Below are 16314 nucleotides of genomic sequence, written 5' to 3'. Positions count from 1 at the left end.
CCATAATGAAGTTCACGGGTCCAGTGCTGGTTACTGTCAGTCACAGTAGAGGGCCTCGCTTTTGACCTGGGCCAGTTCTGACTTCCTCAAGACAAAAGAAGAAAAGTTCGTAAACACATCAAGAAGCATGAAGCACTAGTTTTATTCAGGGTTCTTTAAAATCTCACTAATGCACTCAAGTTGGGCAGAGCCCCACTCCTCTGCCCTGCAGCCTTTGATGACAGTTGATATACAGCATGTTGGGCAATTTGGCAGGCGCATGCTGGGCAGCCAGCTGTGGATAGCAGCAGCCTACTGGGAGCTCTGCTGCCAGAGGAAAAGCCGAGTGTGCAGATGTGGGGCATCTGCCCTGTGGTGTGGGCGTCTCTAGTCAGCATGGCTCCCAGCAGCCAGTGCACCGAGTAGTATACTCACAGCCGCAGTGAAAGTCATAGAGCCATGACACAGTGCAGGTGAGACAAGTTCTCTGCAGTTTCCTGGACTTAACTCAAAAGTTCATCCCACAGTGAGCAGTCAAAGGAGTCCATGACCTTCTGGGGTCAAGGGGTGGGGGGCAGACTTTGCTCATGAGAGACATTCCCTGAGGCTGCTAGTGTGTGTGTGTGTGTGTGTGTGTGTGTGTGTGTGTGTGTGTGTGTGTGTAAAATCCTGTGACATTCAGGGTTCCCAGGCTTGGAAGATGCTTAGAGGACATGAAATAGGTCTTAAGAGGGTGTTCATTCCCAAGTTCATCACCGTTGTCATGTATAGAAAAGCTCTGCAAGAGGGAGGATCAGCTGTGTATGTGCTGTGTGCAGCGGGCTGAGGAGCTCAGCTGAGAGCCCCCTGCTTCCCATCAGTCTCTGCCCATCTCAACGGAACATAGCACCCACACCCACACCCATCCATGCACGCGTACTCTCTCACACGCACTCTTATACTCACATGCATCTGTGCTGTCTCACACATCTGTACTCATATCTGTGCTTAGACTTACACACTTCAGATGATGACTTTTACCCGCACACAGCCATCTGTGGCTTGGGTGGGTCTAGCTTCTTCTGCCTCCACCCAATTGGTGTTCACCACTGGCCAATGTGACACTTAGCCTGAAGGAGCTGCACTTTCATGAGGGGCACCAGAGTTTAACGTGTGGGCCTACCATTGGGGCAGCAGGATCCTGCTAGGGCTAGAATGCTTGCTCGTCCTATTAATAATGATCACAGGGAGGCATGGTCTCAGTGGCCATCCCCTAGGACATGCTGGCTTCCCTATCTCGGAGGAGAGGCCAGTTGCAGTTCTCACCACTTCTCAGGCACTGGCTGTGTGGCTACTGTCCTGTGCACAAGGCCTCACAGACTGCAGGTACTGTGGTCAAGCTATTTCACCAAAACAGGCGTGGGAGGTTCCTTGCTGTGTTGTGGTGCCACTGCTCAGTGGTAAGAACTGGATTTGAGTTTGATGTTCTAATTTGCCTTCAATTGCTGTGACAGAGCACTCTGGCCAGTACCAACTTGGGGAGGAAAGGGTTGATGTGGTTTATATCTCCTAGGTTTCAGTTCATTACTGAGGGAACCCAAGGTAGGAACTCAGGCAGGGACCTGGAGGCAGGAGCTGGAGCAGAGGACATGGAAGAACACTGCTTACCGGCCTGCTCCCCTGGCCCCTGCTTAGTCTGCTTTCTTATACAACATAGGCCCACCTAGCCAGGTGGGCTGGACCCTCCCACATCACTCGAGAATCAAGAAAATGCCCCACAGACATGGCCACAGGCCAGTCCAGTGGAGGCAAACCCCCAGTTGAGGCTCCCTCCACCAGGTGTGTGAAGTTGACAACCAAAGCATCCTGCACACTGAGCCTCCAAGTCGAAGTGTCTTCCTCTGTTTTATTTTCCATCTTTTGGTGACAGGGTCTCCCTGTAGCATCAGCTGGCCTGGAACTAGCTTTGTAGGTAAGGCTGGCCTTGAAATCACAGAGATCCACCTGCCTCTGCCTAGCAAGTACTGGGATTAAAGGCTTGTGCCACCACGCCCAGCTTCTTTAAAATATATATATATATATTATATATATATATATAATATATATATATAATTTTTAGTGCTTTTGTGATTTACCTGTTTTTTCAACTATTAAACTGTGCTATCTTATTATGAAAGCTTTTCATCTTCATGGGAAAGACAGGTAAACACCTGGTCATAAGTGCGTGTACTTGCACATACATCACCTGGTCATAAGTGCACATACTTGAACATACATACTGCTCTGTCACCAACAGTGTCTGACACTAAGCTAGGTGCCTGATTTGCTAGGCAGGCGGGGGCCATGTAGCCATTACCATATGGAGCTTCTCAGAGAAGGTAACAGCCAGAGGGGAAGGTCTAGGAAGCACCATCTTCTGGATCTGATGGAGGATGCTCTCAGCTTGAGAAGGGAGCTGAGACCACGTGCAAACAGTCCCCACAGTGTGAAAGCTGAACCTGATGGCGAAAAGATTCATAGGACACCCAGAAGGCAGGACAGGGCTACTTCCCACAGGTTAGGTCAAGAGCAGAGGAAATTCAGGTCCCTGTTGGACAGTTATGTCAGCGCTTCCCAGAACTCAGCTGAAGCTGGAGGTGTGCAGCTAGAGCCCAGAGGCCACGCTGGCTGCAAAACCTGTGCTAGCATCTGCTAGTGTGTTGGGGGTCCCAAGGTCAGTGTTCTGGAGAGGGGAATGTGCCTACCCTCCTGGAAGGGGCATTGCTCCCTCTGTCCTCCTGGAAGAAGGGGCAATGCTCCCTGTGAGCAGTTAGCCCAGTGCCCTGACCATCGGGCTGAGGCACAAGCTAAAGCAGAGCGTTGGAGTGAGGCATGGGTCTCGCAGTCTAGATGTGAGTGGTTCTTCCCAGTAGTGTTGCTTTGATAGGAGCAGAGAGTGGAGAATGGCATTCGCTCAGTGGAGGACTCAAGGTGAAAGGAGACCCATACACTTAGTCATGAGCATCCCTGAGTGACCTAAGGTGGGAGGGAGAATCTCTTCCCAGGACTTCCATCTTGAAGGACACTGCTGGCCATGTTCTACCCTCGCCTGAGTCTCTAGGTAGGCCCAAGGTGAGTAAATGACAGGTCAGTATCCCCAGAAAGGAGGCCCATCCTAGAAATGGACATCATCTGGACTATGTTGTGAGCCTCATCCATGTCAGCAGCAGGCAGGGTTGCACTCTGTGAGAGGTGGCAGGGAGTGAGTGGGTAGCAGCCTGCCAGTGAAGGGGGTCCTAGAGAACCAGGTTGAGCCAGGCTTTTGAAACCCCTGAATTACCCCCAGCTTGTTAGGCAAGTCTACCCTGGGTGCTATATTCAAAATTGCAACACACCCTGCCCTGCTCCACATCCCTCCACTGCTCCATTTTCCCACAGTGTTACTGTGCCCCGCTTTGTGATTCTGCGTCCTGGCTCCCCACACTGTGTCATGCTGGCAGGAAACAGTTCACTGATGGACCCAGGTTTCAAGAACAGCACATGGCACTTTGTAGATTGCACAGTAATGTTTTTAAAGAATAACCATACTGCTTTTGCACCCGTGGCTCTGTGCTACTACGTATGGACGGAGACTGTGGTCCCTCAGCATTGCTCTTTTCTACTCTGGATGCTGAGCGTTCAGTGTTTCCAACTGAATTTTGGGAGTGTGTGAAGAATGTCAGTGGAATTTTTTAGGGACTGCGTCCAGTCTGCAGACTTGGTGACACGAGCATCTTTACAGTGTTAATTCTGCCAGTCCGTGAGCGTGGACATCTTTCTACCTTCTGATGTCTTCTTCATTTTTGTGTTTTTTTCTTCAGTGATTTATAATTTTCATTATAGAGATTTTCACATATTTGGTTAAACTTACTTCTATTGTCAATAGAATTATTTTCTGGGGTTTTTTTCCACAGCAAATTTGTTTATGTATATACAAGCCACTGACTTTTTAATATTAATTTTTGTAACCTACTTTGCTGATAGCATCAGATCTCAAAGGTCTTTGGTGGAAGCTTTAGGCTTTTTAATACAGGATCCGGTGTGTAAACAGGAATACCGTGACTCCCTATCCGCCTGCCTCTCTCGTGTTACCGCCCCATCTCAGGTCTCAAGCACTGTTTGAATGAGTGGTGGACCACACTCCTGGCCTTGGAGGAGATGCCTCGTGTCTCCTCGGTCAGCGTGGTGCTGGGGGCAGGTCTGTCATGCGCAGGCTTTATCATCACGCCCCCGTTCAGCCTCTTCGGCACTTTTATGATGAAGGAATATGAATTTTGCCAAAGGCTTTCCTTCCTTCCTTCCTTCTGTTGAGATGCTTATGTGGTTTTTTCCCCTTGATCTGTTATTGCTGTATTATGTTTATCAGTGTGCTTATTCTGAACCATCCTTGGTTTCCTGGAATGAATCTGACTTGGTTATGATGTATAATCTTTTTAATGTGTTGTCGAATTCACTTTGCAAATGTTTTTTTGAAGTTTTAGATGCATATTCATTCAAGGAAAGTTGCCTGTATGGTTTTTCCTTTTTTTTCTGTTGTATCTTCACCCAGTTTTGGTATCAGGGCGCTATGATACAGCACAGAACAGACGCATGCAAACATGAGGTGGGATGGCAAGTATCACGTTTTTGCACATGTGGAATCTGAAAAAACACAGAAAAGATAAGGTGCAAGAGAGACTGCCAGGGAGGAGGGAAGGGCTCCGGCTCCGGGGGAAGGGAGCGCGTGTCGGGTCAGACGCGGCTGGGTATCTTAGGAAAAGCCCGAGACTTGGGTAATTAATACGCACTAGCCAAAGGGAATAGAGGAACCAGCATTCCGGCTGGTTAGGACAGGGCTGATGTTGGGAGATGTGCGTGTGTCTCGCCGAGGTCATCTGGCCTTTTTCCTGTATTAGAACAGCCTTCACTCAGGAAACACTCCATGCACTGCACTGAGCAAAGTTCTTAAACACAATTGTCTTCACAGCTTTGATTCCGCACCTGCCTTGCCCTTAAAATCCCAAGCATCCAAATGCTGTGCCTGTCTTTATTCATAGGAGCCAGTCACTGGTCACGGCTAAGGATGAGCCCTTCTCTACCCTGTGTTCCTTTCTCTTGGAGACACGGAGCATCTCACTGGTGAGGTCTCAGGCCCACATAGTTTCCCTCTCCAGCTTTGTTAGCTGCCATGGGGGAAAATTTTTCCCAGAAAACTGGAAGAAAATGCATTTGAGAAAGATTTCACAGCAGTTGGTCCAGGTCCGTTCTTGGTTCCTGCTAAGAGCAGCCCACTAGCCCTTCTAGAAGGAACTCTGAAGCCCCAGGGTGGTCTGCTCAGTCACTGCACTGTGCACTGGGAGGTACATTTGGGAGGCAGGTTCTGGACACTGGCAAAGAGGCGATGCTGCAGGCAAGATTGCATATTGCCTAGGGTCCCTGGGAGAGCAAGGTCTTGGGAGAATATGGCCACAAGGAGCGCTAAAGGATCTGAGGAGCCAGGGATTCTTCTAGAACACACTCATGACTTGGTTCACCTTGTGAGTGTGCACTCCTATGCATCTTGCTCCAGAGCAACAAGAAGCTGTACTGAGAGTCAGGTGGTGGCACCAACACCATGACAGTGGTGCAGGTGGTGGCAGAGGGATCAGGGTGCGTTCTTCTGTGGTACAGGTGCAACCTCGTATCTAAGGGCTGTGCTTTGTCCCTGCATCACCTTCACAGAGCACCCCAGCCCACCAGACACCACTGTTAGGAACACTGCCGTCTGCTGGCTGAGGGCACATACAGTCAGGTCCTCAGACTTGCACAACACTTCTCCCTGGCCTCTTCCTCTCATTGTTTCTGAGTTCCAAGCTGGTTTCTTGTCTTTTTTTAATTTTTTTTTTATATTTATTTGTGTGCATGTGTGTGGGTGTGCATGTGCCACAACACAGGTGTAGAGGTAGAGGACAACTTTGGGAAGTTGTTTCGCTTCTGCCTTATGGGTTCCAGGGCTCGAACTCGGATGTCAGGCCTGCAGTGAGTGAGTACCTTTACTCACTGAGCTGTCTTGCCAGCTCAGGTTGCTGACTCCTGTGATTGCTTCTTTGTCTCATGAGTCAGTATGTTTTGGATTTGCAGACATGAGACCATGAAAGCTCATGGTCTCATGTTACCAATTCTAAACCGACTGGTATGGTGTAAAAAGGAGATGTGGCTGACAGCTGTGGCTGGACAGGCTACTGCATGGTGAGTCTGTGCAGACAAGGCATATGTGTTTGGAATCACATGTCCTCTCCTGTTTGTGGAACCCCATTTGTGTCCACTAAGCCAAGCTTACTGATCCTGTTAATCACATTGTGGTTCCTCAGGGGGGCTCAGAAAGGCCTATTGGGACGTCCCACCATGATAGATCTTTGTTCATGTCTCAGCATCACACATCTTAAGGCCATTTTACTAAAGATAAGCATTGAAGACCACCTTGTCCTTTGGGTGATAATCATTGCCCAACAACCTTTATATCCAGTCATGGTTCTATCCTTGAGTCTCTGTGCTGTGTATTTAAGATGCCACCCAGCCTTCTTTGGGCCAGCCGTGCTTGTGTTTTTCCTTCCCTTCCAGCCTTCCTCCTAAGACCTTGAGTAGCTTTGGTAAACATCACAAAACTGGATTTATTTTTACCCTAACTCTCTAGGCTTTGGGGGGGTGGGGACTCTGGTCATTTGCAGCTTTCAGTTACTTTTTCTAGGCACGGTTCTCTGTGGTTTTGTTCTAAAGCTTTCTGGTCTCCTTCCCTGCCAGCTCCTAACAGTCAAGATTCAGGGATCCCTGGGCTCCCCATATTCCTGATGCCCAGTTGAAAGATTTGTAGTGGGCTTCCTCAGAGTGGACCAGCACCCGCAGCGCAGTATCCTCACCCCGAGTGAGCCAAGGCCTGGAACACAGTGGCCCCATTAGAGTAGCCACAAAGAACACATAAGAAACTGTTGTTCTTTGGAAATTCTAGTATAACTGGGGTCTTGTGCTCCCTGCTGTACTGGCAGCCGAGTTCCTGCCCTTCCGGCGCTGCATGCCTTCCTCCCACCCACCTGAGTTTACACTGGACTTTCCATTCCATTGTATCATCCTGGTCTGGGCCGTGTCACAGCCGGCTGTCATTCCTCACTTCCTGCCCTCCTGCGGCACCATTCTCTTGGTCTCTAGAACATGCTGTAGGGTTTCTCTCTGAAAACATCCCTGTCTGGTTTGGGGGAGGCAGCTTTGTTCCACCTCTACTTAATGACAGCCTCACTGGGCATAGCGTTCTGGTGGCCAGTGTCTCCTCTTGGCACATAGAGAGATCAGGCCACTGTCCTCGCACCCCATGCTATTAGAAGCTGTGTGGCCCTCTGCCCCTGTGGAGAAGCGCTGCTTTCTCTACCTCCTTTCAGAATTCTGCACCTGCCTTTATGTTCTGCAGTTTGTTTCCAGTGTGTTGATTTCCAGTGTTGCTCTCCCTCCTTGGGTCTTTTCCTGCTGGAGCCTGCCAGTTTCCCTAGGTCTGGAGAGCCTGCAACCGCTCTGTCCTCCAGTGCTCCCTCTGTTCCCAAGAGCTGGAGGAAGCTCGCTGGGGCCTCCCTTCTGAGCACATCTGGCCCTGTGCTGCCCTGGCTTGACCCTTCAGTTGTAGTCTGTTAGGACTTCCCAGCTGGCCTCTAAGTTTCTAATTGCTGCTATACACAGGTCTAGAACTCTTTTCTGGCTCCCCCAGTCTCCCAGGTTGGATTCAGTCTTTCCTTTGATTTTTGAATACACATTGAACAGGAGAGCAACCGACCGTTTTAGTAACTGCGGTCTTTGAGAATCTTAAGTTTGGGTTTCTAATGGACTTTGTATTTGGGATAATTTTGCACTTAGTAAGTCTCAGAACTAGCACCCAGTTTCCTGTATGCCCCTGAGAAAGCTTCCCCTCCCTTACACTGGCTGAGTCGTTGCCACAGCCTGGGAACCAGTCCAGCGCCATCACTGTCAGCAGAATTTGGGTGTGTCTGGATGTTACCAGTGCTCTGCAGTCCTCCCTCAGTCTTAGCACCCACTCCCCAAGGACCCAATGATGCATCCTTGGTCTCCTCTGTCGCTGACAGTCCCCTCCCTTCTCATTGCTGTTCATGACTGGCAGCCTCAGGGAGAGCTGGTCAGGAATTTTATGGAATGTCCCCTAAAGGCATACGTGTTTGAACATGTCTTCCCTAGCTGGTGGCACTATTTTGGAAGGTTATGGAACCTTTTGGGTGTAGGGTCAATTGGCAGATGTAGAGCCAGAGGCAGACTGGATGGTTATGGTGACTGCCTCTGCTGAGCTTGCACAGCTGGACTGCCCATGCCAGTAACCAGCTGCCCCAGGCTGTCCCATGCTGCCATAGCCAGCCTGGTCATGCTGCTGTGCCTCCCTCTGTGATTTACTGAACCCTGCGCCAAGCAAGGCCTTCCTCTTAACTTTCTTCTTACAGATATTTCATCCCAGCAATGAGTGAAATGGGTGATAGTCGGTTTTCCCTCATGGAAATGGATGGAGGGAGAAAGGGCTGCACGGTGGGGGCAGTAAGCATCACCTTGCAGGTGCATCTATTCCCACATGTGTGCTTGCTTAGTCATTTGTGTGCACGCACACAAGCCTGTGGTACTCGTGTTATGCTTGGGGACTCGGTGCCATGTAGCTTATTTCCACACTCAGCCTGTCCAACTGTGGCTACAGGGCACCAGATTGGCCCTGTGTGTCCTCTGGCATCTCTGTGGCTTGTCCTTGAACGGATCCCACCTGTGGCTCCAGCAGGTGCTGCCAGCTCCTCTGGTGCCTTCCTGCCCAGCTTGGTGTGAGCCATGGCTCCCTTTGCTGGTGAACGGCCTGAGATACCATGCCGGCTCCGTTCTCTGTTGGGCAGTGTCTTGGGTTCAAAGGTTCTACTTCCTGGGAGAGAGTTGGCAGCTTTCACACGAGGCCTGGTTGGGGTGGATGTCACATAAGAGGACTAAAGTGACTTTGGCCAGGTGCCCTGCATAGTGGGGCCCAGCTGCTCTCCATGGCAGCCGTCTGCCAGGATGAGGTCAGCTTCCCTCAGGGACTAGCTCTAGTTCTTCCTTTCCATACCAACAGTATGGTCTCTGAGCCCTCAGAGTACCTGGGGATACTGGTGCCACTGGCCCCTGTGCTCAGGTCCAGCTTCCTTCCAGAGCCCAGCCTCTAGGCTTGTTCACATAGGTGCCGAGTACTGGGCATTGCTGTCATTACAAACACTTTTGCTGCCCTGGGGCCCGGCCACTGCCTTGTGATGTTTTCCTCTGTAGTTATGGAAAAACTTAGTTCAAACTGAGTTCTAGTCAGTTCCTCGGTTACTTTCACCCTCCCCAAGGGTGGGAAAACCAAGATGAGAGACCAGTCAGGCCTTGTTACAGGCCAGGTTGTGGAAGCTCAGTCATCCTTTCCTACCCCTGAAGTGGCCCCTTCCCCACCTCCTCCTCCTAAGAAGAAACTACATTGAACTTTGTTTAAAAAAAGTGAATAAGGGGCTGGAGAGGTTAAGAACACCGAATGTTCTTGCAGAAGACCTGGGTTCAGATCCCAGCACCCACAAGGCAGCTAACAACTGTCTGTAATCCCAGTCCCAGGGGATCCAACGCCCTCTTCTGAACTCCGCAGACATTGCACCACATGGGTGCACTTACATACATGCAAGCAATACACACATACACATAAAATATTTTTAATGTAAATAATACCAAACTCACGTCTGCCTGTTTTAGTCACTTTCCTTCCCCGTAAATGGCCCTTCCGTCTTCAGCCAGGCTTCTTCTCTGGACACCATTTGCCATTTGGCACATGGTAGATTCTACATTACCCATCACCCTCTTGTGCATTATGTCTCTCTCCCAGCTGGAGCCTCTGCCAGACAAGGTTCTACAGCAGAGACCCAACGCCAATGCGGTCCGGTCCATGGAAAAAGTGATGGACATCCACAGTAAGTGGCCAGCCAAATGCCCACAGGTGCCCAGGATGGGTACTCCCTGGGGAAGGACTCTGCCCAGCCCCTTTCCAGCCCTGCCAGCTTCCTCTGCAGCCTGTGCACAAGGCCTCACCTTCTCTAGCATGTGATGAGTTCATGGGGACACCCCAGAACTGGGTCTTGCTGTCCTGTAGCTTTCATCCCTTGTCTTTCAGGGTACCCAGTTCAGGTGCTCAAGGCTAAGTGACAGCTCCCAGCCAGGCACCCCATGCCAGTATTCCTGCCTCAGGTGCACCTGCCACACCCTGCCTGGTTCTTTGCTATGCCACAGCTGGATGTGATAGTTGATGTAGATGGTGCAGAGCAGAGATCTGCCTCTGGGTCCCTGTGGGGCTGTTTGGTTCCTAGCCTCAGAGCTGTTCCACTCACTCCCCTGAGCCCATGAAGCTGGCTCAGGGTAGGGCACCCTGTGCTTGGTCTCGATGGGGTGCATCCCCAGCATCTACAAGGCTCTAGATGGGAGGATCCCCACCCCCCACCCCCGTACAGCTGCAGGTGCCTACGCACCAGACTGTCCACAGCTAGGCAGAATCCCAAGAGTGCTGAGATCCAGACCCCAGCACAGCCGGCACCCCCATGTCCAGGTGGCCTCAGATGTAGAAACATCTCCAAAGATGTCCAGTGTTTGTGTGTTTGGCACCAGGCAGCTCTCTAGAGTCGCTTTTACAGCACAGGTGAAAGTCAGGTGGGGCTGCAGAGGCAGCTGGAGGGCAGCATCACTGAGTGCTCCCCTCCCCCAGGCAAGTACTGGCGGTGCCTGCAGCGCCTGTCCTCCACCGCTGGGCACTCTCTGGTTGAGGCGCAGAAGTGCGAGACTGAAGAAGCTGAGACAGTCACAGCCATGGCCTCGCTGTCCGTGGGCGTGAAGCCTGCTGAGAAGAGGTGAGCCCAGCCACGTCCTCCCGGCCCACATCCTCCCCAGGCCTGTTGGGCACATCCAGGCTTGTGCCAAGCCAGCCCTGCAGTGACAGGCAGGTGGTGGACATGCCCGCCCACTCTACAGACTAGCTCCTCCACCGCAGAGGAGCCTGTGCCTCCGTGGGCCAGGGGTCTGCAGCTCTGTGGGAAGGGCCACCTTCGGGTGGTACTGTCCCTCACCGTGCCCCGGCCCTGTCCCTTTTTCTCCTCGCAGGCCTGAGGAGGAGCCCATGGAGGAGGAGCCACCACTGTAGCCCCTGGAAGCTGCTGTTCTCGCTTTTGTTTGTCTGTCTGGAAACTCAGCCAAGAAACTTTCCCGTGTCACGCCTGAGTCCTGCCGTGATGCTCTCTGAGCACACAGGGACACCGGTGTGCAGCCGCCGTGGAGGCCTTTCCGCTGCCCCGGACCTCAGGTCTGGAGACGCACATGCACACCAGGTGCGGCGATCACACGGAACACAGGACAGCGCGCCACACAGGCGCACAGACGCGGAAGCCAAGCACATGCTGGCGGTCCCCCAGGGAAGCCGCGAAGGAAGAAGCCTGTGGCAACTTGAGTTGCCGAATTGAGTTTTCACAAGGAAAATGAAAATCAAAGATCTAATAATACAGAACAAACTTGATTAAAACTGGTGCTTAACGTTTGATTCTTACCACAGTTCCACAGTCTCCGTGTAAACCACTCATCTTGTAGCTTTTTTTTTTTTAACAGCGTTTTCTCTGGCTCTGGCCTGCCTTGTGAACCTTAACAGGGGTACCATGGGGTTCACAGCTCGTGGGGGACAGAGTTGGAAGAAACTTTAAAGGAAAAAAAATGGACAGAACAGAAATGTGAGCCTGGGAGTTGGCCCGAGCTTCTCCAAGCCATTGGAAGATGCGAGTTTGTGCCTTTTTTTATTGCTATGATGGATTTGTGGCTGGGTTTTCTGAAGTCTGAGGAACAATGCCTTAAGAAAAAATAAACACCAGGAATTGTCCTGTGGCAGGCTGAGCCTGGTGGTGCTGGCCTGGCGCTCTGAAGACCGGCAGCAGCCGCTGGCCCCACAGCCGTGGTCCGGCAGCCTTGCTCCGCTTCGCTGCTATTTAAAGAGGATGGAGGTAGTTCCAGAAACACGGCAAACAGTGTTGGGGTTTTGAAATCCAACAAGTTTTAAATGGATCCAAAGTGTCTTCTACTCATCCGTCACACAGCGATCGAGCATCTCCATTTGGTTGTGAAGCATGTCGTAGGCACACTCCAGTGTTACGATTGGAATGCTTTTTATTAAAAGCAAGTAGCATGAAGTATTGCTTAAATTTTAGGTATAAATAAATATATATATGTATAATATATATTCCACTGTACTCCAAGCTAAGAAACTTGATTCTTATGAGATCTTGATAAAATATTTATAATGCATTTATAGACAAAGTATATATAAAAATATATAATAAATGCAGACCGCAAAGGTCCAGGCCGGTGGGAGACCTGTGGGTTAGCTCTGAGGTGCTGGGTTGGGATCTGGATTGAAGCCCGTGGATTTTTGAGCTCCGATTGGCCAGCTTCCAGATCGCCAGTGTGTTTGCCCCTGGGCAACTTCCCTAGCAGTTTGTACTTTAATTTTAATTATTTTCTAACAGAGGCCCTGCCCTCTCAAAGCCTCCATGCACATATGTACCTAATGAGTTTTTATAGCAAAGGATATAAACTTGCTGTTGATTTTTTTGTATGAATTTTTCACAAAAAAAAAAATCCAGAAGAAATACCGTTTTGTGGATTTTACTTTTTTTCCTTACCATTCAGCAACTGTCTGAATGGGGTAATGTCTGGAACTTTTAATTTCTGAATTCTTGTACATTTTTTTAACTCTGAAGGTTGTTTTTATGACTTGGTTTTGTTTCTTTCTGTACAGGGAGCAGCACCTGCCGCATAGGACCAGTGAGTGCTCTCACACTTGGTTCTCAGAGCAAGCCTCTGGGGAGGGCCACAGCAGGTCTTTGGGTGGTGGTGGGGGGGCACCTTTGCTAGCTCCACCCAGGAACTGCACAGTGAAGCCAGGGCCTTCTGGCCTGCAACACTAGTAGTATTATGGGGCAGTGTGTCTCCCCCTGTGACAAAGGCAGGTAGGCCACGTGGGATGCAGACAGTCGGCATTAACGAGTGTAGACTTATGACCATGCCATCGGGATAGCCTTCCAAAGCCCTTTGAAGCATGTCTGTAGTGCCTGGCCCACTCTGGGCTCCTAGCGATTCACAGCGGCTTTTCCCACGGCCATAGTCATAGCTCTGGGTTTGGAGCTTGTGGCTGCTGAACTGAGGCCCTTGTTCAGCAGAACCTGCGGGCATGTGCAGGGCCGAGGCCAGCCAGTCCTTGTCTTGCTCTTTTCTCTCTGGCAGTGACTGGCTCTTTTTTACTGGTAACTTATTTTCTAGCACTTAAAGGCATCAGTTTCATTCCAAAGTGTGTGGAGCTCAGATTTGTAGGAGGAAGTTTGGGTGCTCAGGAGGGACACCCCCCCCCAAAAGTTTCCGAGTTTGGTGAAGTTTACAGGGTAGATGGGAACTCAGGCTTTTGACTGACAGGCTGAGCACACATTCTTGGATTCTTGGTCACTGGGCTGCTGTGGTCAGTCCTGAGACAGGTTACAGACAGGCAGAGCAGTATTGCGACATGTCTGATCCTCCCTGCAGCCACTCTGGCCCTCTGCAGAAGGAGCTGCCCTGCCACAGCCCCCAGCCCCTCTTTGCTTCTGGCGCTGCATGGTAGCAGAGCCCAGCCCGCTGCTCTTCTGGCCACTGGGGCCCTTTTTCCACACACCTGTGAGAACCCTGCCAACTGCTGTCTTCTGCCATCCACAGCTCGCGAGGAGGTGTGCATCATCCTGTTTTTTCAGATGATGAGTGACCAGGGCATTGTGGGAGGGACTCACTTTGGTCATTCAGACACTCTATGATGCAGGGGCCTGGCCAGGGAGCCAGCTCACTCCAGCTTCCCCGTGTGCTGAAAGCATTATCTACCAGATAGCCTTTCCTTCTTTGAAGGCACACGTGGCCCTTCTCCACAGTCAGCACCCAAGGTGGAGGGCAGAGGTCAGCCGTGGCCTCCAGGGCACTGCTCGCCCAGTCCTTATGCCTTCCTCCCCCTCCCTTACTTTGCAGAGGCCTTGGTGGACTCTGGCTGGGGAGCTGAGAGCAAGCACTTTACATCTCTTTAGGGGAAGCCTGCAGACATCGTGTGCCCGGGACGCTGGTGTCCACTTGCCCTCGGGGCTTCCAGCTGCGCCTTGAGTGCCCATGCCCCACCAGCAGGCCACTGTCCCCAAGGCCAAGCCCACTGGGAACAGCCACCCCTCCCGGCAGACTTCCTGGGGCTCTGGCTCCTGAGGGTAGCTTTGTCAAAGTATTTCATTTTTCTTTACTTTTCCGTTTTGGGATGGTCTGACACAGAAGCCAATCGGATCTTTGTAGCATTGGCAGTGGACTGGGGTGTGTTTCTGTCAGAACATTCCTCCTTCACTGGTCACAGCACGTGCTCATTCCTTTCTGTAGACCTTGGGCCCACGTGTTTCATACGGGCATTGATACATATATAAATATATAGATACAAATATATGATATATTTTTTTAAGTTTCCTACACCTGGAGGTTGCATGGGCTGTAGGCCGGCATGTCTTTATATCGTATACAGATTTTGCACGCCAAACTTGGCAGCTTTGGGGAAGAAGAAAAATGCCTTTCTTCCCCTCTCATGTTTGCAGATACGGAATTGTTCTGTACAACAAAACGTTCAAGGAGGAGGGGGGCGTTGAGTCTTACTGAACTTATTCTCAAGAAATTGTACTTTTTATTGTAAGAAAAGTAAAAGGACTGCTACACATTTGTCATCGAGAAAAGTTTACCTAGACCTGTGACCTACCGGTGTCTCCACACAGAAGCGGTGTTTCGGGGAAGCTCCACGGCACTCAGACCATGCTGCCCATCTCCCTGAACTGGCTGGAGGATTTTGTTTTATTTGTTTCTTTTTCCCTCCCTGCACAGTGCCGGGCACACCTGCCCACCGTCACTGGCCTCTCTGATCAAGAATCAGGGCTCTGGTGAGGCCCAGTCTCCTCACAGCCCCGTTGACCTCTCACCATTGCTTCTGGAAGATGCAGGGCTGGGGCTCCACTTTGAGCAGCCTGAGCCTTTGCAAGCCCTGGGCCTAAGCAACCCCCGGCCAGAGGAAGCTCGACTCGTCACACTCTCCGCGTGGCCTCGCTGCTCCATCGATTAAGTCTCCTATGGAAAGAAAAGAACGCAAAGAGGTCTCACTGGTTTTGGGTGGGGTGCTCCACCGCAGAGGCACGGTTTTCCAATTTATGAAAATGTTAAACACATATGCTCTATCTCCATGGATGCATAGGAGGCTGACCTCTGAGAGCTCACTCCAGATGTGAGGTCCCAGCCTTGAGCACCATGACATGATGGCACAGGGCTTCCGCGGCCTCGGCCACCTCGGGCTCTGTGGCAGCCTGTGTTCTCTTTGATTGTCTGGACCTCCCTGCAGCGCTTTCTCCTCAGCGGGGTTGGAGGTCGTGTTTGATTTTCACGTTCTTGTTTCATTTTGTGTGGTGGGTTTCACTGACCGGCGGTGTCCTCTGGCGGTCACTTCTCTCCACCTCCCGGGGTCCAGTGTTCTGTGCCACATCACACACCTGTCACTCTTGTGATGTAAATAAAGACTGTGTTAATTGCCTTCCCATCTCTGCTCTCTGTGCTCTCTCCCTCAGTGTGCGCACCTGGGACCCTGGGACTGACTGCTGGGCCACAGGAGGTGGCCCCTCCCTTGGCTGGAGCCAGTGGCTGCCCCCTTACCATCTGCCTGCCCATAGTGTCCTGTGAGTGTCATTTTAAATTCCCAATCATTTAAAGCCCTGCACCGGTTTCTCCCCTGAAATTGCTTGCAGGCAGTGGTAGGCTAGAGCAGCTAGGCTAGAGCAGTCTTTGGAAGTGAACGCACGGAAAGGGACCGGGCCCCAGACCCAGCCACTTCCCACAGCTACACAGGCTGCTCTGAGGCTCAAGCCCTCACACCCCACCTTTTCGACTTTAAAGATGATAAAGTACTTCATATAGGAAAGAAAATGGTAGCTGTGCACACCACCACACCGACTGCATACACCACCACGTCGACTCGACGCTTACTGCCTTTCTGACATTAATGTTCTCACCAATAAAATGGAATGGAGGGGCCATTAAGATGGCTGCTCGGGTAAGAGCTTGCCACCAAGTCTGAAGATCTGAGTGCAATCCCTAGGACACACATGGTACGGGGAAAGAACCGACTTCCACAGGTTGTCCTCTGACCACACACATGCACGCACCAAAATGTAATAAGAGAAAACGATGAGTGCACACTGGCCAGAATTCTAACCCCAGGGGGAACTGCCCTGGGCTTGCCCT

General features: G+C 51.1%; 1 protein-coding gene across 9 annotated transcripts in view; it reads left to right on the top strand.

Annotated features, from left to right (window-relative positions):
* The window catches only part of Hdac4 (histone deacetylase 4), a 268268-nt gene extending 252661 nt beyond the window's left edge, over positions 1 to 15607 (top strand). For all 9 annotated transcript variants that reach the window (XM_017797164.2, XM_029561632.1, XM_029561628.1 and 6 more), the window contains 3 exons: positions 9845 to 9929; positions 10715 to 10856; positions 11107 to 15607. In XM_017797164.2, coding sequence (XP_017652653.1) covers positions 9845 to 9929; positions 10715 to 10856; positions 11107 to 11146 — 267 coding nt within the window. In that variant the 3' untranslated portion in view covers positions 11147 to 15607. The remainder of the gene's footprint in view (positions 1 to 9844; positions 9930 to 10714; positions 10857 to 11106) is intronic.
* Positions 15608 to 16314: the final 707 nt, after the last annotated feature.

Source organism: Nannospalax galili, unplaced genomic scaffold (assembly GCF_000622305.1).
Source record: "Nannospalax galili isolate Female #2095 unplaced genomic scaffold, S.galili_v1.0 scaffold453, whole genome shotgun sequence".
NCBI lineage: Eukaryota > Metazoa > Chordata > Mammalia > Rodentia > Spalacidae > Nannospalax > Nannospalax galili.
This window is presented reverse-complemented; position numbering and strand designations above follow the sequence as displayed.